Raw genomic sequence first — 27,562 nt, forward strand, 5'->3', positions numbered from 1 at the left:
TTCCAGCCAGGCAAAAACTCTCAAAGCAGAGCTGGTTAGTAGTGTGGTTCAGGAGAGTGTGTGACCTGGGAAGAATCCTGAGGACCAGATAGAGTAACAACAACAACAACAACAAACAACAACAACAACAACAACAACAACAACAACAACAACAACAACATTATTATTATTATTTACAGTATACCCTGCTCATCTGGCTGGATTTCCCCAGCCACTCTGTGTGGCTCCCAGCAGAACATTAAAAACACAATAAAAGATCAAACATTTAAAACTTCCCTAAATAGGGCTGCTTTCAGATGTCTTCTAAAAGTCAGATAGTTGTTTATTTCCTTGACATCTGACAGGAGGGCATTCCACAGGGCAGGTGCAACCTCTGCCTGGTTCCCTATAATCTCACTTCTCGCAGGGAGGGAACCACCAGAAGGCCCTCGAAGCTGGAACCCAGTGTCTGGGCAGTACGATGAGGGTGGAGACGCTCCTTCAGGTAGAGAAGCCTGGAGGACAACATTTGGCCTCTGAAGTAAGGGAAAACTTTTTTTTTTTTGCCCCATTGCACATCACTTTACAATTCCTTACATTGAACCACTCTTGCAATTTTAAACCAATCCACCCAATTTGGATAGATCCTTTTGGCACTCCTGGTAAACTCTTCTCATTTTACCACCCTAAAAAAATGTGGTGTCGTCAACAAACTTAGCCACATAACTACTCACGCCTAACTCCAGATCATTTATGGGCAAATTCAAAAGCCCCAGCCACTGTCTTTGGGGTCCAGACCATAGTTATGGGGTGGTACCACTAAAAGGCCATTTCACTAGCAGCCACCAGCTTTCTTTCTCCTGCTGGAGAAAAGCTTCCAAAGAGGATCTTATGGTTGGCTAGGTACATATGTAGATATGTGATTTTTCAGGTACTCTGTCTTCATGTTATGAATGGCCTTAAAGGTCAATATTAGGACTTTGAATTGGACCCCCAAATAGGCTGGAAGCAATTGCAGATGGCAAAGCACTGGTGCATTGTAATATAGAAATGGAACGTGTGAGAATGAGACATGCAAGCAATTGTTGGATCAGGAGCTTACAGATCTTAGTCTGAACAGTTGCTTTCTGGATATTTTACAAGGGCAACCTGAAGAATCAATTATCATAAGCTTCCTCTCCCTTTCCATTTCACTTTGTTGTAATAAATGAAGTTACCCAGAGCATCCCCATTTACAAACATCTCTCTAACTCATTTTAGAATGAAATAGCTTTGTAAGCAATTTTCCTGTTTAGGCACAGGGTCACCCTCTTGTTTTTCTTCTCCATGTAAATGAGTTTGGCTCAACACATGAAGGCTCCTTGTGCACATTAGAGAGCACATAGAAATATGGATCAAATTGCATATCTTTACTTACATTTTGATTGAAATTGTGTACATGGTCGCAATAATTCCCATTGTTCTAATAATCCAGAAGGATAAGCATGTGCACTTTCTTATTTAACTCAATAGTTGATCATAGCATTTTTATTACTAAGTATAATTTACATAACTATGATTCAGTTGCCAATTTCCCCATAAAAGTTTAAAAAATAGTTTATATTTATATAATGCTATATTTTCCCACAAACATTTATGACCTAATTAAAACTAATATTATTACTTATCTTTACTTGGTAATGCAGATAATTAGCTGGAAATATTGAGAGAAGATATATACACTAATTTGATCAGGCACCATGCTGTTAGCAATTTTGTCATAATAGCAAAAGCTATAATGTTTTTCTCCATAATTTCATATTGAGGGCAAATAGCTAATCTGTCCGAAGTATGAATGATAAATTGGCCAAAATATTTTAAAGCAACACAAAATAGAAAAAAAATAGGTAGATACTGAGTTATAAGTTATTAAGTGATTGTTGCAATGGTGTATTGTGCTTCTTGTTTTCAGATCCATTTTTGTTTTCTGCAGTGAGGAGGGTGATATTTTGGTTTTACTCCTTTTTTTGAGAGAGCTTTCTGAAACATAAGGTTTCAGTGTCATGTAGGATGCCTGCAGAAGTTCTAATTAGCCTCCAGCAATGTTCAGGAAAAGAGAACATGTATTGATGAACATTCATAAACATCCTCAACTGAGTGTATTTCATTAAGATCAGCACAGACTCTAGGCAGCCCTAGTCACCAATGAGTGGAAATTCTGATTTGATTTTGTGATTCAGCCTGGTCATATAACCTGTGCTACATTTTGAGGGCAGCTTACCCAGAATACATTGAGGGTTATTTCTGCTTCTGAAGGTTGTCACTTGGTTCTTAACAGAAGCTTCTTGAATTTAGACACATTTCATACAATTGCAGATCTAACAATCTACCTCACCCCTTAACAGCACCAGTCATGGGGTTTTATACAATGTTAGTCTTACTCAGAGTAAACCCATTGAAATTAAGGGCATGGGTACCTTCGGCCCATTAATTTCACTGACTGTACTGTGAGTAGAATTTAGATATAGCACAAAATATTAATTTAAAATAATTCTTACTAGTATCTAACTGAAAGTCACTGAAAGCAGAATATGCTGTAAAGAGCAGTAGGTAAAAAACCATTTACAAATGCTATTGAACAACCAATTAATTTATGGACAATATTAAATATTCGTCTGTGTCAGCAGATGGTGATCTTTCTGTTAATGCAATAGGCAAATCTATATTATAGAACTATGGCTCTGTTGTGTATAGGTTGACCAGTTTTGGAGAGGGTACGTGTTTTAAAGAGACTGCAAGATTTTTGCAGGGTTAAAGTGAGGCTACTACTGAGAACCACTCAATTTTGCTTTCAAATACTGATGCACTGACTGTCTATCATCCATTCTTTGGCATAGTTTAATACATGTACCAGTTTGCAGCCATTTTCCATAGTATCATCCATTGCTGCTTGGGACAGGAGAAGAAACTTGTCCCCTGTTGTTTAGGCTCCTGAGCCAATGGTGCTTCTGGAATGCCCATCCAAATATGTATCCCACTGACAGTAATGTAATGCAGAGGAACCACATCCACATCTCAGTGAGGACATGCTTCTCTGCATTGTATTATTTTCATTGGGATGAACAGTTGATCATTCTGGTTACCTTAATAGCAGGATTGGGATCTTTCTTCCCTCTGACTCCAAACCCCTCACCAACTTTTCTTTTTTTCTTTTTTTACACCAAGGAGTATGAACAGTTGCTGGGAAAGTAGGAAGTTGTTTCATGTGAGTGCTACTTTCAAATAGAAAGAAGTAGGTCTGATCATCTTTAAAATTCCCCTGCATTTTCTGCTTAGTAATTCCACAACTCATCAGTGACCCAGAGGTCAGCATTTATGATAGAAATATATATATTTTATGCTAAACCAATGTGCTCCATTTAATATTCTCATGAAAGTGTGCCAGATGTAGTTTCATGGAAAACCAATCTTGTCCTCTCATCTTTTAGGTAGAATATTTCATATACAGTACTGAGAGTGGAAGTTAAGCATATAGGGTATTTAAATAGCCATTCTTGAGCTACATGTGTTTAATTTGTAACTACAAAGAGCAATATTTTTCAAGCTCATCATTATAAACAGAGAATCAGTGGCATTCTAAAAGTAAAAGAAAAATTCAAATGAAGTAAAAGGATGTGTCTCAGATATCTGATATAGCAGTGTGGGCTTTCTTTAGGATGTCACTTCTGAGCAGACTGTGGTGGATAGCTACATTGTTCACTGTGTTATATCATCAGTGAAATTCTGTAAGCTGGCACAGTTCATGGCAGCCTTGAGTTACCAGTGTTACAAGACCTTCTCATTATTTATACACATGTACATGCAAACCCATATCTAACATGCATGTTTACAGTACTACCAATTTGGGGGTCCTTACTGGAGGTGATTGTATGCCACAGATGTTTAGGGAAATTAGCAATAACTGCACACTTCATTATAAGCATAATATTTATTCATATCATTTTTACAATTTAATTGTCATACCCTTGTCATATATGGAGTTCTGGGGTTAGGCATTTAAAACCAGAAGAACTGAAAGGAGACTAAACAAAACAGAAAAGAAAAGTGTTCACATTCAAATGGTTAAGGTAAGTCGGACCCCCAAAATTAAATAAGTAGATAGAAGTGGGAACAGTGAAGACACACGATGTGTAGGCTGTCAGAAAGTTGGATTTTAAAGGCTAGAAAGTTTCCGAGGTAGGGAACTGGATCTTGCTTCCATGGATCAAGCTTAACAGGTGGGTGGTGCCACACACCTGTCCGTCACCAGATCACAATGATGTCAGGTGACTAGTTTTTGCAAAATGCAGATCATCAGAACTTACAAAGTGCCATGTAAACCCCAAGATTGGCTTGGTGAAAGGCAGTGGCTAGTGTCCGTTTAGCCCTGAAGAGAAAATGAATAAAAATAGTTGAGAGCCAAAGAGGGGATGATAGCTTAAGTTGGCTGGGGCGGAGTGGGAGAGAGAAAAAGGCTCTCCTTGTGTAGGTAAAAGGTAAAGGATCCCTGGACGGTCAAGTTCCGTCAAAGGCGACTATGGGGTTGTGGTGGTCATCTCGCTTTCAAGCCGAGGGAGCCAGTGTTTCTCCACAGACACCTTTACAGGTCATGTGGCCAGCATGACTAAACCGCTTCTGGTGCAATGGAACTCCTTGATGGAAACCAGAGCGCACGGAAACTCCATTTACCTTCCCGCTGCAGCAGTACCTATTTATCTACTTGCACTGGCATGGTTTCGAACTGCTAGGTTAGCAGGAGCTGGGACAGAGCAACAGCAGCTCACTCAGTCATGGGGATTCAAACAACTCACCTTCCAATCAGCAAGCCCAGGAGGCTCAGTGCTTTAGACCACAACACCACACGTGTCCCTTTCTCATGGTGTACCATGGGTCTGTTGTGGGGGAGGAAGGGAAAGGAGATTGTGAGCCACTTTGAGGTTAGGGTAGTGATAAAGTGAGATAACAAATTCTTCTTCTTCTTCTTCTTCTTCTTCTTCTTCTTCTTCTTCTTCTTCTTCTTCTTCTTCTTCTTCAGGACACCTTGAAAAGAAGCATTGAGCAGCCTTCAGGATGCATTCTCCCAAACTAAACACTTTGGGGCTGCGAGAGGAGCTTGTTACAGGGGAAAGGGTTATCATCAGGCCTTAGCCCAGATTTCTACTGGTAGATAGGTGTCTAAAGACAGGCATAGGCAGTGCTTTTTTGTGACACTACTCACCCTTAACAGCACTGGGCAAAGGTAACATGTTCATGGAAGCTCCAAAATGCCTGGAAATTACAGGTGTTAAAGCCCTCATCCTCAACAGATGTTATTTAGGCAACACTTATATGGCATGGTATCTTATCCTGTGGTCAGTTCCAGTTTCATCATTGCTTTAGAGTTCCATAGCTACCTTAAATGTAAAGGTAAAGGATTCCTGGACAGTTAAAGCAGAGTGGTAGACCTAAGTTCCAGATAATTTTAAAGTTAATTCTTCATATCCAAACATGTAACACATCTTATCAGATTAAATGGTGGGTTAGATGAACTTATGCACTTGCCTTTTTAATTTAATTTTCAATGCAATCTGTATAGTGGCTGTGGACTGCAAATGTCTTGACATCTTCCTGAATATAAACGGCAAGTTCCCTATACCTCCTACACACTGATAACTTAATTCATTCACAACACAATGTTCAAGAGGTCCAGTCATCTTTCTGACACATCTTCATACTATTTCTTTCAAAACCCAAGCAACGTGTGCATTTTTATTTAAAAATATGAAAGCAAGCAATACACGCCCAATGAAAAATGTTTTAATTATCAACTTGTATTTTGAATAGAAACATGATAAAATAAGGACATCTTTGCTCAAAGGAGGTATTACCAGATAATAAAGATGATTCATATAGTTCTCCATTATCACCCTGTGTGTTTGTGGGAGCAGATAAGTGTGTGTTCACTCAACAATGAATTCCATTAAAGGCTTTCAGTATGATTCCTTTTGTAATATGTAACAAAACCTATGTACAGTTTTATGTGTGACAATGTATTTCCACTATTGGGTTTATAGTAGAATTAGGTTGCATTCTATAGGTGTTGTTATTATTAACAATTGAATTTTGAAGGCTGCATATTGTACCTGTAGTGGGAGTGGGGAATAATAAAAAAGACATACATTAGAGTTGGCTTGGAAAACAAGCAACAACTTTATTAAAGCAACTCAAGATCCTGCTGTTTGGATGAAATGGGTCAGGGAATATATTGTTTGCTGTATCTTGTATCAATTCATTGAATCATAGAATCGCAGAGTTGGAAGGGATCCCAATAGTCATCGAATCCAGCAGAGGATTACAGTGCAGGAATCTCAACTAAAGCATGCATGACAGATGGCCATCCAACCTCTGCTTAAGAACCTAAAATGAAAGAGTGTCCATCACCTTCAGAGGGAGTCTGTTCCAATGTTGAACAAGTCTTACTGTCAGAAGATTCTTCCTGATGCTTAGAATCTGCATTCTTGTAACTTGAAGACGTTGGATCAAGTCCTACCCTCCGGAGCAGGAGAAAACAGGCTTGCTGTATCTTCCATGTGACAACCCTTGAGATATTTGAAGATGGTTGTCATCTCTCATCTCACTCTCCTCTTATCCATGTTAAACGTACCCAACTCCCTACACCAAATCCTTGTCCACTGATACAGGGACCACTTGAAACAATATTGAACAGATACTAACATACCCCAAATCATTTTAAGGACTGTTATGATGAACATGAAAAACCTGAGAACTTTCGCTAATAAGGAAAATGTAAAGGGAGCTAGATGGATGGGATGATGTGATTCAACTTATGGTGAGCCTGCTTTTTTATACAACCTAGAAAGGCACATTTCTATCCCAGGACCACCTTTATCTTTTCTTACACAGACAATGATAAAACCAAGACTTTGTCCTGCTTTGCTTTGCCTGACTCTGCTTGGCCAAACTCTTAACTCTTGCTATTAAGCTCCAGCTTGATCCACTGCTGTGTCCACCACATGGAATAACCATAGGCTGATTTGATTGTATTTAGTGATACTAGCATTTAGCCAAGTCTTATTGGCTATGAAATTTTGTGACATAATTCCTTCACTAGATGGTCCCAATTGGGTGGAATCACCTGTGTGATCAGTGCAGGAAGCATTGCCCACACTTGATTGATTTCACATGCTCTCACTCCAGGACATATTTCTGCACCCATCAAAACTGCTGCTTTTCCTTTGAAAATAAAAATGAGTGATGTTTTGTGAAGTTTTACATTTAGACGCACTGTCGGGAGCATCAACACACCTTTCCCTATTGTGCATACAAAAATGGGCAAACATTCCACTGACCACAGTGCACCAGAATGTTCAATGTTATATGCAAATGATCCTATTGCATGTTTTCGGTGCGAATATTTTGTGTCATATACAGATAATATACTGCATGATTTATAGAGCTCGTTTAGTGGGGAGAAATCCTGCACTGTCACAAGTAAAGATGAATAATATCTTAGTCTCCAAATATAAAATCATGGCTTACAATACAAAGACAACTGTGATCAGCAGCAGAGCTTATAGCTGCTACATTTAAAGTAATCCAATTAAATAAAAATAATGAAATAACTTTTTGTTCTTTAATTGCCAGTCTGATTAATGTACATAATTAAATAGATACAGGCTTTGGAAGCTAGAAAATCTTGACCTTTGGATCCCACTTACTTTATGATCAGAAATAAGTAAGTTTATGTTCAACAACAGCAAATGTCAACAAACTTCAAGGTTGTTTGCATTTTGTTTCAAGACACTGCCAAAGAAAATGGGGAGGAAACAGTGCATTAAAATGTTTTCTAGAAGTGAACCCTTGTGACAAATGCAAAGGTTACAAAAGAAAAAAACATTTGATACTCTTGTGGCCAAGTTAAATTTTGGTAAACTGGGTCTGTTTTGCAAAGAGAAGTTGCCCTTTTATGGAAAAATTGTATCAATTTAAAGCTTAGTATATAAGAATAAGTTATTATAGCAACAGTGTTGATAAACAATGTATCTAACCATGTTGGCTATTCTTTTGCACTTTAGTTTTTCAGTACATTTTTAAGAGTAAGGACTGCTTAAAAGGATTTGCTTTTGAAATGCTCCTAAGAATATGTCAGAGGATGGATGGTGGCAAAACTATGTCAGAGATAAACCATCACTATTTTTTTAACTAAAAGCAGGATTTGGTGAATATAGTTTCACAAAAAGAGTTGCATGGGTGCATCCACAATAAGTCTCCCCCACAATGGAACATAAAAGTACATTAAACAAGAATTTTAAATAGACTAATGAGAATTTTTTCATGAGTGCTCAAATGAAAGAATACACTGAGGACACTGAGCAGAACATTGTTTTAACATAAACTATAGAAATCTTTTTTAATGTTAATGCTATCATTACTATAATTTGACACGCAGGGAAAAATACATTAGTAGGAATTTAGAAGTTGCTTGTATTACATAACATTAGCACTCAGGTTACAAATCTGATGTATGAAGTGTTCTGAGTTTTACTCATAGTTACACTATCATATTTTAGAGCTGCATACTTATCCCATTGACTAGTATTAAACAATATTTTTTGTCCCACTTTGCCTATTGTATAGTAACCTGAATAGCCATTGCTTTCACATCTAACTAAAACTGAAAGATGACCATATTATAAACATAATTCAAAACAACAAAGTTAACCAGAGAAAATACTGTATGAATTGCATGCAAAAAATAACAATCTGTGTTTGGGTTTTGTTTTTTTAAAAAAGAATATTTAATTCTGCCTTTCAGCAAATGTTTTTATCCTTTCTGTGTCTAACTACTGAGTGCTGGGTGGCTTCAGATGGGTGTTTATTGTGGGAATTATGTTCTTCATACATACAAGGTTTTTGTTTTCGCATTACCCACATGATGCTTTTGGCATTAAAAATGCCAGCTTGTAACCCAACTCACCCACTCCATTTCAATTTGGATTTACCCAGTATAAGAAAAACCCAGTAAAAAAAATGTTGCCAACAAACCATTTGTGATATCTCAATGACTCATTGCAAATTAAGCTCCCCATCTGGAACTACCCATACTAAGTTCAACACAGATTTGATTCAGCTAAAGTTGGGCTGTGCTGAACCTCCTCCTGCTATGATCAGTGGGGCCTAGAGCCAAATTATGTGTGCTGTGGGAGACCTGCAGTCATATCTCCCAGTGTTACTCACACATCCACAAGGATGGGGACAGAGCTCCTACACACTTGATAGTTGTGTAGTAGGAATTTCAACAGGTTTCAATAGGAATATAAGCTACACTTGCTGAGATTCCAGCTTCTACAGAAGCATTAAAGGACTCTCTCCCTTTTTTGTATCTGGCTACCTTACACCTGGGACGCAGGTGGTGCTGTGGGTTAAATCACAGAACCTAGAGCTTGCTGATCAGAAGGTTGGCGGTTCGAATCACCGCGAAGGGGTGAGCTCCCGTTGCTTGGTCCCAGCTCCTGCCCACCTAGCAGTTCGAAAGGACGTCAAAGTGCAAGTAGATAAATAGGTACTGCTCCGGCGGGAAGGTAAACGGCGTTTATGTGCGCTGCTCTGGTTCTCCATAAGCGGCTTAGTCATGCTGGCCACATGACCCAGAAGCTGTACGCCGGCTCCCTCGGCCAGTAAAGTGAGATGAGCGCCGCAACCCCAGAGTCGGACACGACTGGACCTAATGGTCAGGGGTCCCTTTACCTTTACCTTCTTCAGATCTGAAGAAGTGTGCATGCACACAAAAGCTCATACCAAGAACAAACTTAGTTGGTCTCTAGGTGCTACTGGAAGGATTTTTTTTTAAATAGGGCTTACTCCCATGTAAGGGACGTTTTCAGCCTTACTTGGGAATAAGCACAAAGGACATTTATAAAGGAACGAAATGAGCATCTGACTTCACGGCCATGCTCCCCCAGACTATAAACATGTATTTAAAAAAAACAGAAAGGAAGGATGCTGCAATGACCCCCGTTCGCCCTCGTGGGCTGGGGCATGGCAGCCCAGGTCCTCTGCTGCCCCCATTGCCAGCCGCTCTCTGGGCGGCCATTCGGGGGCGAGCTGCCCCACTGCTGCCAACTTTCTTCCCCCTCACGCGTGTCAGGAGGCGCTGCTTCGTTTATCGCTCGCTCTTTGCTGCCGTCGCGAGGGAAAGGCAGCAGGCAGCAAGTGGCCGGCCATCGGCCATCTCCTCTCACGAGGCTCTCCAGGGATGCTCCTTTTCTGAGGCGAATTGCCCGGCGGGAAGCCGGCGTGGCCGTGGGCAGCCGCCGACTCGCCCGAAGGAGCGCCGAGACCCCTCCAGCTGTGGCGCTTCCCACCCGCTCGCCTCGCTCCCGCGCTCCTTCGCCCAGCCGGCTTGCTCCTTTTCGCCTCGGCGAGTACGCGCGCGCGCCCGCCTTTCCCCCTCAGTCCCAGCCGGGCTGCTTTTCTCTCCCCCCCCCCGCCCCGCTTTCCCTCCCTCCAGGCGCATGGCTGGCTGAGGGCGGCTCGGTGGGCGCGCAAGGACAGCCTCCCGCAGGATGAAGAAGAGCTCGGCTGGTGGCAGGAGAGAGGAGAAGCTGCTCGCATCCCAAGCCCAGCCCGGGAGCGGTAAGTTCGCGAAGGGAGCTTCGGCGCCCGCCCTCGTCCATATTCCTCTCAGGGTTTTTTTTTGGGGGGGGGGAGAAGGGGACGACAATCCCCACGGACTTCTCCCTCATGGAGACGAGACGGAACCTGCCCTCTGGGGCTTAGAAGGCGGGAAGAGGAACAGCGGGGAATCTGCGCGGCGATCTTCCTGCTGCCTTGAGGCGCTTCTCGCGAAGGCGGCAAAAATAGGCGCGAAAACGGGAGGGGTGGGCTGAGACGGGAGGGGGGGAGGCCCGGTAAAGATGAATGGCGACGCTGGGCAGATGGAAGTTTCCAAATTAAGAAACGCGTCTTGGAATTGTTGTCGGAACAATTCGGCGTTCCTTGCGAGAATGGAGGGGGGGGGCCCGACTCGGTTCTGTGGGTCTGGGGTCCTTGGGAAGAAGGGCTGCGCCTCCTGAGAGGCGCGCGCCACAGCCCCCTCGCTTGCTCTGCTCCAAGTATCCCTATGCGACGCCCGGGACTTGGGCGAATATTTGCACCAAGCTTTCCCGCCCTGTGACTCTGCTGGTGGGACCTGCTGGTGTGCAAAGGGCTCCTGAACTGTTTTGTTTCTCCTGATGGCTTTTCTTTATAGTTCTTGCCAAAGGACGAAACTCTCTTTTCCCTGCTCGCTCTCTGCCTCCCATGCATTTAAGCTGAAGGACCTTTGATTTCCTTGTTATGTCCCTCCTGATGTGGCGAATGCATCCTAGCTCAGATGGGAAGGGCTGAAGCTGAAACCTCCCAAACTCATCCTCTGAACTGGATCCACTCTTTCTACTGAATCCAGAGCAGTGTCGTTCTATCTGTGCTACGAGGCATTGGGTTGTTGTTGTTGTTGTTGTTGTTGTTGTTGTTTAATTCGTATGATGAGTCCTGGCACTGGAAACAGGTACCCGAGACTGAGAACTCTGGTGAGCAATGGCTAAAATAAGTTGAGCCAGTGATTTGTTATAAAAGCACTTAGGAATGCCAATAAATCTCAAAGGGAGCGCTCCAAACCTTACTGGCTAGCACGTTCAGGAGCTTCAATACTTGGAAAGCATTTTAAAAATAATACTTTTTTCCCCTGTGGGTGGAAGAGAGAGGTGTGTTTTGTTGGCTTATCTGGTGAGAATTCTGCAGAACCTGGAGCAAGAGAAAAACAGTTCGTTTTTATTTCAGATCCTAGTATTTGTCCTTAGGTGAGCTACAGTTAGTACAGTAGGAGCAAAGGATGCATATTATTTTTTACTAATAAAAGCTTTCCTGTCTGTGTCATATATGCTGATGTAAACAACCAGTTACATATTAAGATACTGGCATGACATCCATAGAGAGAATGTCACTTTCTGGTTCATTTTATTGGTCTTGCAAGACTGCTGTTTAACTGTACCAAACACAAAGCAATTAATTAAACCAAAATGAATAATTAAAAATTACGGAGCTGCAGTTTGGGGAAAAATATTTTGCTCTTTGTTGCTGAAAGTCTTTCCCCAGAAAGTAACTTTGGTGCTTGAGGGGGAAAGTTAGTGTGGAGATGCTTTAAGTAAAGGTATAAAATAGTTAACATTTGGTGATGATCATATGGCAGTGCCTAGAGACTTGGCACTACTAACTCTGCTTATTAAATGGAGTAATTGTCATGGAACTTAACTAGAGTGTTTCTTTCAGCCAGATTTTTGACTCTTGGAAAATGAGAATTTATAGCGGTTCCTCATAGTCCTCCTCCTGCACCTACACCTGCCTCCTACCTACTTTCAGTTTCTGTGGCTTTCTCATTACACTGTCACTTTGTGAAAGGCATACAGATGCGTCAAGCATTAAGTGACTGCTTTGAGAAAATAACTATGCATGAAGTGCTATCCAGTGCACAAAGTACAAAGTTAAAGGAAAGATGCATTTGGGCTACATGCCTATACCCACTGACTAAATTGAGGCGGAGGATTATTGGTTTGTGTTTGTTTTTGTTTTATTATATAATTTGTAATCTCATTTTGTATTTTTCTGTTGTGAACTGCCCCAGGATCTTTGGATGAAGGGCAATACAAAATTTAATAAACAATAATAAGAATAAATAAATAGGACTTCTTGGGGTAGACATTGGCAAGCACTGCTAACTCTCTTTTACCTACTCTGCACTCCCTAGACAATTGATACTTAGAAAAATAATAGGGAAACATGTTAAAATCTGAGTAGATGTTTAAGATGGATGGGCAATTCATAATCATAGAGTTGGAAGGGACCTGCAGGATCATCTAGTCCAACCCCTGCAATTCAGGAATATGCAGCCATCCCATAAAGGCATTGAACTTGCAACCTTGGTGTTAACAGCACCATGCACTAACATGGTTCAATAGCTATATGGAAGTTAAGACACAGATATGTGGCACAACCCTGAGGTCAAACAGGGCACCTGTGATTTACTCAGAAGAAAGTTCCACTGAATTCAGTAGGGCTTTCTCTCAAGTAAGTGTATGTAAGACTGCAGCTTTCACAACCCTGTAAAGTGAGTTATTTACAGTCCAATCATATGCATATCTACTATGCATATCTACAGCCCCTCCAGCTGTTTTGGTACTACAATTCCTGTCATCCCTGACCACTGGTCCTGTTAGCTAAGGATGATGGGAGTTGTTATCCCAAAACAGCTGGAGGGCCGATTTTGGGGATGCCTGTACTAAGGAATACGTAGTTTATTTAATGTTTGTATCTCACGTTTCTCATAAAGTCAAAGTCAAAATACCTTGCCCCCTCAAGCCCCCCAAAGTTGCCCAATGCTATGCACTGGATTTTGAAGCTTAGCAGAATTTGAATAAGTGTTTGCTGAATCTCAGACTTTTAAAGCCACTTTATTGCAAAGTTTTTAAAACGTTAGCAGGGAAACAAGCTTCTGGTGTGTTGACTTTTAGTGTGTTCCTGGAAATTATCCGAAATATGTGCTTTGTCCATGTGGCTTTAGGCATGGTGAGTAGCACAACTGTGGGGTGTGAATTATATTTAACAGAAGATTTGTTAGCACTTGTGATTTCTCCCATCTGAATCCCTTCCTTAGTCAAGTCTCCTGACTGGGGCACAGCAAATAGTGGCAATGTACCGGTAACTAAAATTGGCTACAGTTACAATTGTAGACCAGTTTGTGTCTCACTTCACTGAACATAGCCCACCAGCCATGTATTGTGTTGAGTCATGAGCTTGACAACCTCCTATTTTATTTTATTTATTTAGCTTCAGGAAGACACCACCTGCAAGAAATGCCTCTTGGTTTTGTTATCTAAAATGATGGAAATTCCTTGTCTCTTCATTGCATATGGAAGATCCCAGGTTTCACACCAGGTAGACCTGAGAAATACTCCCTGCCTGAATCCCCGAGAGCCACTGCCAGTCAGTGTAGATCAGTGTTTCCCAAACGTGGGTCTTCAGTTGTTTTGGACTACAACTCCCATCACCCCTAGCTAGCAGGACCAGTGGTCAGGGATGATAGGAATTGTAGTCCAAAAACAGTTGGAGGTACAAGTTTGGGAAACACTGGTGTAGACAATGCTGAGCTACATGAACCAATGGTCTGACTTATATAAAGGCAGATTCCTGTGTTCCTACAAAAACTGAAGTTTTGTGCCTGTGTGGTTAAACTCCCTATATGCCATGTGGAGAGCTACTCTCACAAACAACTTATCTTGTGTAACTCTGCCTGTATAATTGCATTATAGGCAGCTGATCACATAAATGACTGCACCTGTGAAGCAAATCGAAGCAAATTTCAGTAAGGAACCTTTCAGATACTGAACCCAAGTCACCCTCTTGGCAGAATCCTATACGTGTTCACTTGTAAGTAAGTTTCATTGTGTTAATGTAGTTTACTGCCTTGTAAATGTATTTAGCGTTGCAGCCCATCTTACTCCATAAACTAATTAATAAATTACCAGAGGCACATAGATACATGCAAGTTCTCTCAAGCTTGCCTCAGATTAGCTTGGCAGTGATTCAGTAACTTTTAAAAAGTTCAGATCTTAGACGATTTCTCCAAACCCACCTTTGCCATCTTTCCCATTCCCCATAGAACAAACCCCCTCCAAATACATTATCCTTTTCCTTCCTGATATGCAAGTTGCTATGGTGGAAACAAGAGCAGGGGTGCCCAGGGTGAGAAGGGGCAGTTCCATCCCAGATCACAGTACACCAGGGCACAAAGACCAATCAATATGGGAGTGTGGATTGACAGGGAAGGTGGATCACAACAGGTGCAGGAGCGGGGGAGTTGGAAATATTTACCTCACCTGGATTTTATTTTGAGTCAAAGGGTAATTTTGGTGCTTGTAAAGTTTGCTGCTTTTTTGAGGATAGCCCTTGAGTGTTCCCAAGCCCTAGCTCAGATTATTTTGCTAGCCTCTCTGTGAGCAAGCTACAGGCTGTATTCCACTACGTGCCATGAAGCTGCAATGGGGCCTTCTCCATTGCAAATTGACCTCAGGAGGGGGCAATTGGCCTGGCTGCTTTTGTTCCAGACCTGCATTTATCTCGCAAATATAGCTGTGGTGGCCTGAAGGATGAAAGCAGCGCCACCTCTCTGTATGTGTGTATTTGTGAAAGAATGTTTCAGGAAATAAGTAGCTATGAAAGGAAGGGTTAAGCATCCCTTTCTTGCCTACCCTACTATTACTTATCAAGGAAAATAGATATATTGGGACTTTGTTACATACAGCTGCAATGTAATGTTCAGCTTTGCCCCTTAAAGGATGCAGGAACCAAAGGCGAAACAACAACAACAACAACAACAACAACAACAACAGAAGCTTGGGTCTTAGGTTGTGTATTTTGCCTTTAAATGCACCACGCACAGCCAATGGCTAACTTGGATTCTTCCAAGAAAAAAACAGAACAGCTGAGAAACTATGATCAAGTCATTTAAGCAGAAGGACATAGTAAAAGGGGTGGTTGTGATAATGAGTTGAAAGGAAAAGAGTGCACCACACAAATTTGAACATTCTTATTCTTATTTCTGGTTGCAAGATTAAGGAAAGCTGTTACTGACAATTGCATTTGAGAATTTATTTATTTATTTAATTTATATACTGCCCTATACCCGGACGTCCCAGATGGAATAATGTATAAGATAACACACTTTATTTAACAGTCTTGATAGGTTCTCCCTATGGTGGGAGAAAGAGCAGAACAATGGTTCCTTCTAGAGAGGATGGATTTGGGGTCCTGTGAGCAGGTGCTTTGTAACTGCACTGTAGAGATGGCATGTGGACAAGAAAGGACTTCCGATCTGCTATACCAGCAAAAGTGACATCCAAGCAGCAATCAACGGTTAATTAGTAGTGAAGCTGGCACTGGGATTTATCTGATGTCCAGCTCGATCCTACACATGTATGCTTATTTGGAAGTAATTCCACTATGCTAAAGGGATGTTCCTCTTGGGTAAATGTGCATAGGATTACAGATACACTGTGAAATCCCAGTCATTTATTCAGAAGTAAGACCTGCTGAGTTCATGGCGGGGGGGGGGCTCACTAGAAAGTATGCATATGCAATATTAGAAATGTTTAGACTTAACTTTGTATGAGTAATGTTTATTAGTTAAATCAGGGGTGGGGAACCAAATGTGTCTGAACCAGGCCTGCAAGGATGTTTTGGACAAGCCACTGCCACCTACTTTACACCTGACATCATATATGGCACCAGGGGTGGGGCAGGTAAGAATGGGACTTGCACAGGGTTGAACAAGCCCTTTGAAGTATCTCCACTCACTCCTGCAGGTGAACTTCAGCAGGTGTCAGCCATCTGATGTCAGAGGATGGCTTTGTGGGGAGAAGGATACACAGAATAGCTTCCCAGCCCATAGCTGATGGCTTCCTGCATCCTACTAAAACAATAAAGTACAATGCAGTCATGATGCAGCAAATAGTAATATCAAAAATACGTTTCATACTTTTTTTTAAAAAAAAATGTTTATTAACCAAACGTTTCTTGGTTTTCAAACCAGTGAAGTACATATTTCTGTTGTTTTCTTACACATTTTTGTCCTTTACATTCTTTTAAAGACCATTATTTTCTCCTGATTAATAACTTTTAATTATAGAAATAGCTTTTTCAGGTTTTAATGTCAGGTTTAGATTTGGGAAATTGAGATTCACATCCCTGTCTAGGAGGATGGCTTTTTTTTTTTTTTTTTTGGAAAAGTCGCTTTCTGAACCTAACTTACTGGTACCTCATATAATTTTCTGGAGCTTAGATGCCACTTTTACCTTGCTGGAAGGCCATAATAAAAATACAAGTAATAATATTAAAAATAATAAATATGGTAGCTAGCTAGCAAGCTAAATAAATAAATAAATAAATAGGTAATAACCTTGAAGGATGCATTGAAGGTATATGTTGAAATTTTGAGCATCAGGTTAGCACTTCTGTATTATCTACTGAACCCAAAACTCTGCACAAATGATTATCAGAATCTTAGCCAAGTTACTCTATTTAATCTTCAACTTCAAAGAAAGACTTCACCCTCTAAGTGGGACTTCTCCAAATAAATTTTAGCTTTGGTTAAGAATGCTGATGATTCCCTTTATCAGCACTGTGGCTTTATTTGAAATAGCCTTGTTAAAGAAAAACCCACAGGGGTGACAAAATGGAAACTAGTATTTATCTGTCTTATAATGAATTCAGTAGTGCTTGATTTAGCAGTATTTTAAAGCTATAAACAGAACTGGGCTTTTAGTTTATTGATGCATGAATGGAAATATGAAATGACATTTGCAGGGATGCTAAGGGCGGTTAATACTACTCAGAATCCAGAGCAGAGAGAAGGAAGATACAAGAAATAGTAATCAGTTAGTTGGGAAATTGTATGAGTCCTTTCTAAATTTCTGCTTTTGCTTTGACACCAGAGTAAACCCATTTCTGGATTATCCCCAATGTAAATTTGCTTCATTTATTCTGAAAGCAGCAGGAATTCATTGAGCTTAGCGGAGTTCCTTTTTTTTTTTTTTACTTTGCTAAAATTAAGTAGTTAGATTGGTTGCTTTGTTCTTCATATTGTCACCTGAGCCCTAAATATTCTCTCTACCACCATAGGAGCGAAATATTTTTCCGCAGTGCTGGTGTTCCTCCATGGAAGTCATTTGCACAGCTGTTCAGGTGCATATAGCTGTTCAGGTGCATGTAATAGAATGGCTGATCCAACCTAAGCATTTATATGCTGTCACAAATACTGTTGGAAATGGGTTGTAAGCAATATTTATTTACCCATCTTTTTCTCCTTCTAGTTGTAAGTGTGCATTACACAGAAGGCTGATTTATTTCGTATAAAGCTGTTCCTTTTGGCCGATGGGAACTTTTACCACCTGGAATCTTGGGGCATATGGCATCGTTTTCAAGTAAAGTGATCAGTGTTTCATAGTTTTGGCAATTTCCCCTATATTTTTTAAGTGTACAGTGTTCAAAATTCCCCAGGCACCAGCTGCATTCTGCAAGTACTGCTGGTCCAATTGCAACCATGGGGAGATCTCTGGATGCCAGGTTGGCGACTGACATCTCCATCTGGTTGGTCCCTTCAGCTTTCTCAAGGAAGCAAGCTGAAGAGTTTATTTATTACATTTATATCCCACATTTTCCTCCAAGCAGTACATAGTTCACTCCCCTCCTCAGTTAATCCCTACAACAACCCTTTGAGGTAGGTTAAGAGGCTATGACTGGTCCAAGGTCACCCATTGAGCTACATGACTGAGGGGGGATTTGAACCCTGATCTCCCAGGTACTAGTCTGACACTCTAACCACTACACCACACTGGCTTCCTATAGTACTTCTGTCATGGGGCAGCTATTTAAATTAAGTAGGTAAATAAATATGGGGAAAACAAAATGTCCCTTAGAGAAGAATCTGAAGTCTTTTCCTTTAAGCTTGAATTTGTTTTATCCTGGATTGTTTTATTTGATGTTTTAATGTGTTGTAAACTGCTTTGAGATTTTTCCTTAAATTGTAAAGCAGTATAGAAATGAAATGAATGATAACAATAATAATAGCAACAAATTCAATTGCAAAAAAGTCTCCTAGACATTCCGTTGCAGTGACTGTAACCTAGGTTTAAGGTGTTAACCACTGTTGGGTTAGACTCTTCTGAAATACAAAAATGGGAATTATTGTATAAATCAAGTAAGTAGTCTTGGATGGTCTCACAGTGTTCTTTTGTTTGCAGAGAAGATTCTTGCAACAAAGGAAACTATGGAGGTTTTGTGCAATGAAGCATGTGAAGTTGAAATATTCTTACTGGAAAAGTTGTTCAACATTATGTTCATGATATGACCATGCAAGGAATTGTGTCACAGGGAATGCACTGGTACAATAAATTGTGACATGCAAAAATTATTGGGTGGAAAAAGGCACACAGGAGCAAGAAACAGGGTAAGAGGTGGATTAGCAGTTGCACAGGCAGTGGCAAATTTCCTTTGTACAGTACTGGAGTCAACATGAGGATGGCAGTTTAATGGAGCTGAAGTATGTTCAAATCTGCATGTCTTGCATTAGATCATAGGAATCATTCCTATTAGGGCATTGTTGAATAGCTCCTTTTTGATTTATAGGGCTCTTAAAATCCTGATGGAAACTTCCCAGCGTAATGCTGTTCTGTTGTTCTGCTGATCTGCTGCTGCTTTTGCACAATTTCAGCACTCTCACCCCTGTGGCTTAGGAGTTCATTTTCCTCCATAGAATTATCCCAGCCAATCTGGGTGGGATGACATAGCCTTTCAGTTTTGTATACAGGCTGATATGGGCCAAATCAAGCTGATTTACGTGGTGGTGGGGGGTGCTCCATGGAATCGGTCAGGATTGTGAAGGCAAATAAAACACATTCAGGGCAATAACTCCTGAACAGACTGGGATCCTAAAATTCTTGTAGTATATCCATAGACATGTTCGTTAATTTCACCGGGTCTATTCTGAGTGTGGGTAGTGTTGGTTACTACACAGTAACTGGTAGGATGGAGGAGCTTGGGGAAATACCAGTACGGTTTCCCCCCTCCTCTTCCCCCCAGTTGTTGAGATTACACTCACCTTAGCAACCAACAAATCAGGTTGCAGAAATGAGGGGCTGTTTTGCTTAAGTACTACAATGACTATATGTAAACATTAATTTATTAATCCTCCCTCTTTACCCCAAAAGGGCATTCAGGACCACTTAGAATAAATGTGATAAAACTAAATTTAATTGTATAAAAATGCAGAAAAATAATGAAATTAACTTAAAACAGCAGCAGAGAGGCACAAAGCTTTAGCTTCACCTAAAGAACTAAAATAATCTGAATAAAACAAATCATATATATATATATATATATATATATATATATATATATATATATGCATGCCACTTCATGTATCTTGATTGTCTGTTAAACACAATTCTTATAGACAGGACAGTATCTTCTGGTGCAGGTCCAGTGCCTGCAAGTGGAAGGATGTCCATTGGATGTAACAGAAGACAGTCCCTTCCCCCAACCCTGTGCACACCAGTGCATACAGAGTCAATGCGCTGGGAACCTTTCCCACTCCTCTAGTCAAGAAACACTGTGTACTGACAGGACGAGCCTTGTTGCACCCAGTGAGGTCTGCTCAAATGAGGAAGGATTTTGCTTACAGTGTCTTAGCAATGACCATGTCTGTGATTCTGACGGAAAAATTAACTGAAGTTTTGGAAAGCAAGGAGTAATAGCATTGCCGATAAAGTAGACATAGCCAGGTCTGAACCTTTGTAGTGAAATGGTTTCTCCGTAAAGGTTCTAGGAATGAGCTTATTCTCCAAAATTTTGATGGTATGCTTTTTATGTTTGGGAACCTCTGGCTCGGTAACATTTTATATTCACATCTGGAAGTTTCCAACCTTTGAATTCTGCACACAGTCTCAGGCTTTTGTCTTTCCATTCAGACTTGCTATGTTATAACAATGAATCATCTTATCCATTAACTAAACTTGGAATGTCTGCCTAGGCATTCTGAATTTGTTTCATCACATTGCGATAATAATTTGTTGGAATCTTGGCAACTCAACCGCTTTCCCAGATGTATTTGGGTTGGATTACACACAGTGTTGTTCTGAGCAACAGAAGGAGAAGACATCACAACATTTGGATATACCTTGATTTTATTTAGTTCTCTGTATGTTGTCCAGTCTTTGGTAACAGGTGAGGCAGGGGTTTGGAGTAGGGAGCTGTAAGAGGAGACAGGCAATGAGTTTGAATGCTCTTAAAGGTCACAGGTCAGAAAGCAAGAACAGCCAAAGAAAGGTCCTTCAGAACCCTGGACAGGCCAAGGGAAATGGCAGCCTGTTCTGAAAAAGGCTAGTCACTCTATAGTCCCACAGTCTGACGTTCTCACAAGCCCTACTCCTTTGCAGGAGAAGAAATATCCTTAAAGCAGTGTTTTTCCACCAGTGTGCCATGGCAACCTGGAGTGCCATAGGCGATGCTCAGGGGTGCTGTGGGCAACACTGGCCTCTGTCCCTCTATCCTCCCCTCCCTCTTCTGATGACCTCTTGCATCCCTGCCTCCCAAAAGCTTGCACAGCTGTTTGGTGCAGCAACCCTGCTGCAGCCACTGCTGCCTCCCAAGGTAAGGTGCTGGCCTCGCATTTATCTTTGGCCAGTCTCTGTTGGGCCACTAAGTCTGGGGGAATCCTCTGCCCTTGCCCCTGTGGGGCAACGTGAGGAGGCACCTCTCTTGGGAGGGCAGCAGGAGCGGCTGCCTGGAAGACTGTCAAGGAGAGGGGAGAGGAGAAGAGGCTGAGGGAGCACTCCACAAGGGAGAGTGTTTGAAAAAGGGTGAGAGGCTGCCAGCTTTGCAGGCCCTAAGGGGTCACATAACTGGGCTCCTAAGCCCCACAGCTTCATTTGTTCAGTCCTAGCGAAACCAGTGGGACTTACTGAATAAATATGGCTAGTTTTTGGCTGTAAGTTTGGCATTCATGGGGATGCGGGTGGCGCTGTGGTCTAAACTACAGAGCCTAGGGCTTGCTGATCAACGTGCTCCCATTGCTCAGTCCCTGCTCCTGCCAACCTAGCAGTTCAAAAGCACATCAAGTGCAAGTAGATAAATAGGTACCGCTCTGGCAGGAAGGTAAACGTCGTTTCCGTGCGCTGCCCTGGTTCACCAGAAGCAGCTTACTTATGCTGGCAACAGGACTCAGAAAAACTGTGGACAAATGTTGGCTCCCTAGGCCAGTAAAGGGAGATGAGTGCCACAACCCCAGCTTTGTTCGCAACTGGACTTAAACGTCAGGGGTCCTTTACCTTTTGGCATTTGTGGTAGTGCAGGAAAAAGACAAAAGGCATATATGGCATGATCATCTACTAAATATCAGGATTAAAGATATGTGTGTGTGATGGCTTTAGAGTCTCCAATCTCTTTAGGCCTTGGGGCACATATGGAAACCTGAGAAACTCATAGGCACCACAAACACCCCCCCCCCCTCTGCCACACCTATAACCACACCTGCCCCAGTGTTTGAAACTCCCATTGTTCTAGGCACACTTTGCAACAGGGAATTTCATTAGTGCGAGCCGTTTCTGAGCTCTGGACGCAGTACTGTGCCTAAGATTTCAGATTAAAACTGCAGAGTGGAAGGAAAGGAGGACCTTTTTCTGCCTCCCCACTTCCAGCTATTCTCTGAGGACTGGAGAAGAGACCCTCTTAATAATATTAGGGGGGTTGGCAGGGGAAGGGCTGGGCCATGTGAAAAATGAACATAATATTTTAGCTGCAGTTCATTCATTTTCAGCTTTTTATTCTTATTATTAAAAAAGCACACCTAGACATTCCTGTGTTGTGCCCATAACCTAGGTTTAAAGTGCCATTTAGCTCCTAGCTTTCAAATCTCAGTTTCTAACACTGTCCTGCCCTTCACTTACTATGTAACCAGTAGAAGGCTCTCAGCTGCAGAGGGAACAGCTAGCCTTTCCCTCCCCAGCTGCAACACCCCATTAAGTTTAAACTTAGTCCTCTGTTAGTTATAATCAAAGTCCTATTAGAAGTGTATTGAAATAGGTGCAGGAAAAAGAAGAATGTTGTGGGTACTAGGGAAAGTCTTGGCAGACACATGTGCAGTCACGGGCACCATGTTGGCATAAATTCAGTGGGAAAATCCATTTGGGTGTTTGCAGTGCATACAAGAAAGAGCTAAACTAAATTATTCTTCCATTAAAACTAATGTTAGTAGTTAGCTGGTTTTGGTTCTTCTTTTCAGTTGGACCAGCTGAGCCAAGGAATTTAGGCATATCGCCAGTTCTGCCCCTTAGAGGTATATTCTCTATAAAGCGAAAGCTAGAAGTGCAAACAATATTGGCACATGATTAAATGTTATGTTATGGATTTCAAAGAACATCATATCTCACTGAGATCATGTGCATGGCTAGTTGAACCTCCCAAAAAGAAGACACCAGTAAACCCCACTAACTTCAGTTGTGTCTGCAGTGGTATAGAGCACAAAGAACCAATACTTTAGTTTACTAGAAACTTAAGAAAGATTCAGAAGGGACCCATGGGCAAGATTCTCCAGTCTTGAGACATGAATTTCCTTCTACTGAGGCTAAAACTGCACAAGCAGAACAGTTTTAAAAATATAATGTGCAAGTTCAGTTTATGGCATCGGATAATCTAGTTTTATAAACTCATGAATATGTAATAATGCATTTGAAATAAAAAGAGTGCAGATAAATTATGAAGGCAAGTGTTTTTTTTTTGTTTTAATCACATGAGAATTTTATACAAAATGTAATTTGCTGATTTTCCATATTCAGTTGCCACACCATTGCTGTTTCTGTTGAATAAGGAAGAGCTGAAGAGGCCCCAGTCCATGTCCACTGTATTTTTCTGCCTATTGCTCGTTTTCTCCTCTTTCATTTTACATCTATATAATAATGTGAAGGTATCATTGGAAAGTTTAAATATCGGTATCTCTTTCCGTGTGTATCCAAATTTGAAAGACAAGACTGGTTTTGTTCTATGAGTGCACCTTTGTTAACATTTGAATAACTAACTCAGAACAGACAGGTTTATCAACATGGTTGAATATCTCTGGACGTTGAATATGATGCATATTGTGAATGCTATTATGATAACCAATTAAGCTCTATGCTTTTTGTGGTTTGTCATCTTGTTGTTTATCTCCTTTTGTGGTTTGCATTTCATGAACTATTAAATCATCCAATTCTGGACCTTTTAGCATTTTGGGTCCCCCCCTTTTTTCTTGCTGCTTGCTGCTGAGAAATGTATGTAGCCATAACTTACCTTTGAAGAACCATAACTTACATTTGAAGAACTTTTTTTTTGCTCCTATGTGTAGCATCTTCTTCAAAGGAGCCTGCATCTGATATTTGAAATGGAAACTTGATAATTTTATCTATTTTCTCCTAAAGATATGCAATCTGGTTATAATAAATCTCTGAAGGCAATTGAAATATGAATAAGACACAAAGGTGGTTAAAACATTGTGAAAATGCTTTTTTAAAAATTGTTTTGAAAAATGCATTGAATTTGCTATAGCTCAGTTGCCATTTAGTATCACAATTGTATATTGCACTTTCAAACACATTCAAAATGTTTTATTTGAAGCTGTATAGCTGAGTCCATAGAACCACTGTGTGTGCCTTAGTTACTGATACTGTTGAAGTTGACAGAACATTGTTACACACAACACAATAATATTTGTATTACATTAAAGTGTATGTTTTCACTGGAAAAACCTTTCTAGCTTTCCATCAGTAAAATGCAAGTACTAACACCATAATAAAAAGACTTTTCCTGGAGTGAGCACTATAATGAGCCAATAGAAATAACAGAGAGAATCATTAGTATGATTGTGTAGAGCTTGTTGAAAAACATACACTTCAGTTGCAAGTCTTTATATGGGAAACCTATGTGTAATACAGTGGACGCTCGGGTTGCGAACATGATTCATGTGGGAGGCACGTTCACAACCCATAGCACCGCGTCTGCGCATGCGCGGGTTGCGATTTGGCGCTTCTGCGCATGTGCAAAGCACGATTTAGTGCCTCTGCGCATGCGTGAATGCCGAAACCCAGAAGTAACCCGTTCCGGTACTTCCGGATTCGGCACGGTGCACAACCCGAAAACGCACAACCTGAAGTGTTTGTAACCCGAGGTACCTTTTTAATGGCCTTACAATGTTTTTCTAAGGTCATGATTTCATAGAATCATAGAAATGTAGAGTTGGAAGGAATCCCAAGGTTCATCTAGTCCAACCCCCTGAAATGTAGGAACATGCAGCTGTCCCATTTGGGAATCAAACCTCAGACCTTGGTATTCTCAGCGCCACACTTCTAACCAACTGAGCTATTGCACAAGTGCTGTAGCACATAACCTCACTCTAGGAGTGATTTTGACAATATGTGTTTGGGGTGTGCTGTTGAGTGGGCAGGTGCAAGTTGATGTGCCATAATTCAATGTTGATCATTGGAGCTGGAGATGGTGGCATAGGCTTCTTGGGCTGCTGTGTTGTTAAAATGCCCAGAGCATATTGGAACTGTGGGGCCAAACAAACAAGGACTTCGAAGGTCAGAGCTCAGGAAGGGGAACAAAATTGTCCTTGAACTTACATGGAGGGTGCAGCAGAAGATCAGGAACAAGGAGATGAATAAAGTTTTGGTCACTGCAAATAATGCTTGACTGATAACATGGACCCAAAGACTGTGCCGTAATCATCCAAGAGAGCCAGCCTACACAGACCTGCACTCTCTTATTTTGCTCTACATATTTTTCAGAGCATGGAATGCTTTCTCTTCGCAGCTGCACTCATTTTCCCTGACAATTTCTGTCCAAATACTGTTACAGTAAATGTACATATGTAGCATTACGTTCAAATTCCATGAGCTACACAGACTCTACCCCTTCTCCACTCTTTCAGAAATGTATGCTAAGCAAAGCTTCATTGAGAAATAAAGCAATGAGGCTCAGCTAGAATTTCTGCTTAGTATAATGATCACCCCACTCCATTTAGTATAAATAGTACATTACTTGAAAACATGGGATATTTTTGCAGTATTATGGACGAGTTCATATATTTCACTCCATATTCCAGATACTTTAATTTAATGACTAGGGAGGACCTATTTCGTTTTAACATTTGATGTTCCTTTTATGTCTGCTTCACATGTCTAGATTTTATCAGCTGCATTTTTTCCTGCTTCCCAGTGGCCTTTTAAATCTCCCCCCCTTCAGATCATAGAGTTATGATCACATGTGACAGTGGCAGGGTGGATGTAAATATATTGCTATAAGTGTCTATAACAAGATGGGGTTGCAATTTCTTTCTCCTTTGAGCATAATTCTCTGTTGTTGATGTGCATGACTTTGAAGGTTATAGCTGTCCAGTGTCAGTAATTCACTAGGCCATTCCTAAGTGCATCTGTTTACAAGGTTATCTGTCTGATGATTATCGAAGCAAGCAAGCACAGTATCCTGTTCCCGAATTACTAAAGGAGCTTATCCGTGTCCAGGGAAAAAAAACCACCCAGCATCATGGCCTTTGTGCTTAGCAGTGTTTGGGGCTTAAGTGAGGAAATAATTCAACTCCCTTTTAATGAAACACTGTAGTCAACAAATTGGATAAAACTGCTTGTGATATTCCCTAGGTCTGTCCAAGGATGGGCACTAGCTCAGTTGCTAAGCCCAGACTTCCCTCAAAATACCTGCTGCCACCTGCTGACTTTATATTATTGAGTACATCCTCACCAGACATGTGGGGTGAAATACATTAACCTTAGACTCCCAGACCGGAATACAGACAGCTAATTAAATTAATGTTTATGTTTTAAGGAACATAGCATCCAGAACAAGTAGTCTTTTTTTTATACAGCGTACTCACAGTTCTAATGCCCTATTCTAACTCTTAAAATTTTTGTGTTTTCATGTGCACTTTCATTATCTTCCACTTCATGCCCTCTTTCTCACGGACTCTTCGGCTGCCCTATTTTTCAACTCTCATTTCTGACCAACAGTTCCTACCTGTCACTCACTCTAGCTTCACCTAGCATTCCATTCCACTCTCTTCCCCTCAGTCTTAAGTCCTATTGCTCACATCTGTTTCAAGGGTTTGAGGACTATTCAGAATGGCACTGGATTGTCATGAATTGGCAACTAGAGGGGGAATTGTTGGTAATCATTTCCCTGGCTGTTCCACTGCACAAAGCCTCTGTTAATTCAAGGAGCCTTCTGTCAGTGGAAGAAAACCACTGGATACGTTCTGAATAATACTTCTTCGCTATGGAAAAAGAAGCAGTAGGAACCTCGCAGGCTCTGAGATCTGTATTTGTAATGATTGTGGCTTTGAACATAACCTGCACTTCACATCCCTTGCAATATCTGAAGTGCTTAACAAGCAGAATTCAGTTAATTGAGGGAAGAAGACTTTAGAACATGCCCCACTGAGGAGAACAAGAAGGAACACAAATTTGACAAAAATAAATGCAAGTGGACATTAATGGATGCATATTTGTGGAGCATATTAGTAAAAACAAAATAAAAACAAACAAACCCAAAGAAAAACAGTTATTAACTTCCTAAGTGGGGCAGTGAATAATTTTCTGCAGTTCAAATAATTCATTCTGTATTTCTGCAGAAACATGATAGAGGAGTATCAAATTACACAGGGTGTAGAAGAAGTAGATAGGAAGAACTTTCCCTGCCTTTCCCATGATTGTATAATATTGGTTCATTCAATGAAGCTGGGAGGTTTGGGAGTGACAAAAAGAGGTGTATCACAAAAACATAACTGAACCATAACATTCCTTGCCACAATATGTGGTGATGGCCATAAACTTCAGTGGCTTTAAAATGGAATTGGACAAATGCATGTAGGCAGGGAAGTAGCATCAGAGAGGGGGTGTGGCTGCCAGGGCAATGGCCCCAGACACATTTGGGG

At 41.0% G+C, this 27,562-nt stretch overlaps 1 protein-coding gene across 9 annotated transcripts in view; it reads left to right on the forward strand.

Moving 5' to 3' along the window:
* ZNF385D (zinc finger protein 385D) overlaps positions 1-27,562 on the forward strand; it is a 403,634-nt gene that overhangs the window by 8,586 nt on the left and 367,486 nt on the right. For 3 of the 9 annotated variants that reach the window (XM_033166276.1, XM_033166284.1, XM_033166285.1), the window contains exon 1: positions 10,467-10,632. The exons of 1 other annotated variant lie outside the window; for it this stretch is intronic. In XM_033166276.1, the coding sequence (XP_033022167.1) occupies positions 10,563-10,632 (70 nt within the window). In that variant the 5' untranslated portion in view covers positions 10,467-10,562. Of the gene's footprint in view, positions 1-10,465; positions 10,633-14,366; positions 14,461-27,562 lie in introns of those variants that run through there. 5 more of the 9 variants (XM_033166278.1, XM_033166283.1, XM_033166277.1 and 2 more) reach the window with 4 other exon arrangements.

Source organism: Lacerta agilis, chromosome 12 (assembly GCF_009819535.1).
Source record: "Lacerta agilis isolate rLacAgi1 chromosome 12, rLacAgi1.pri, whole genome shotgun sequence".
In the NCBI taxonomy this organism is placed as follows: Eukaryota; Metazoa; Chordata; class Lepidosauria; order Squamata; family Lacertidae; genus Lacerta; species Lacerta agilis.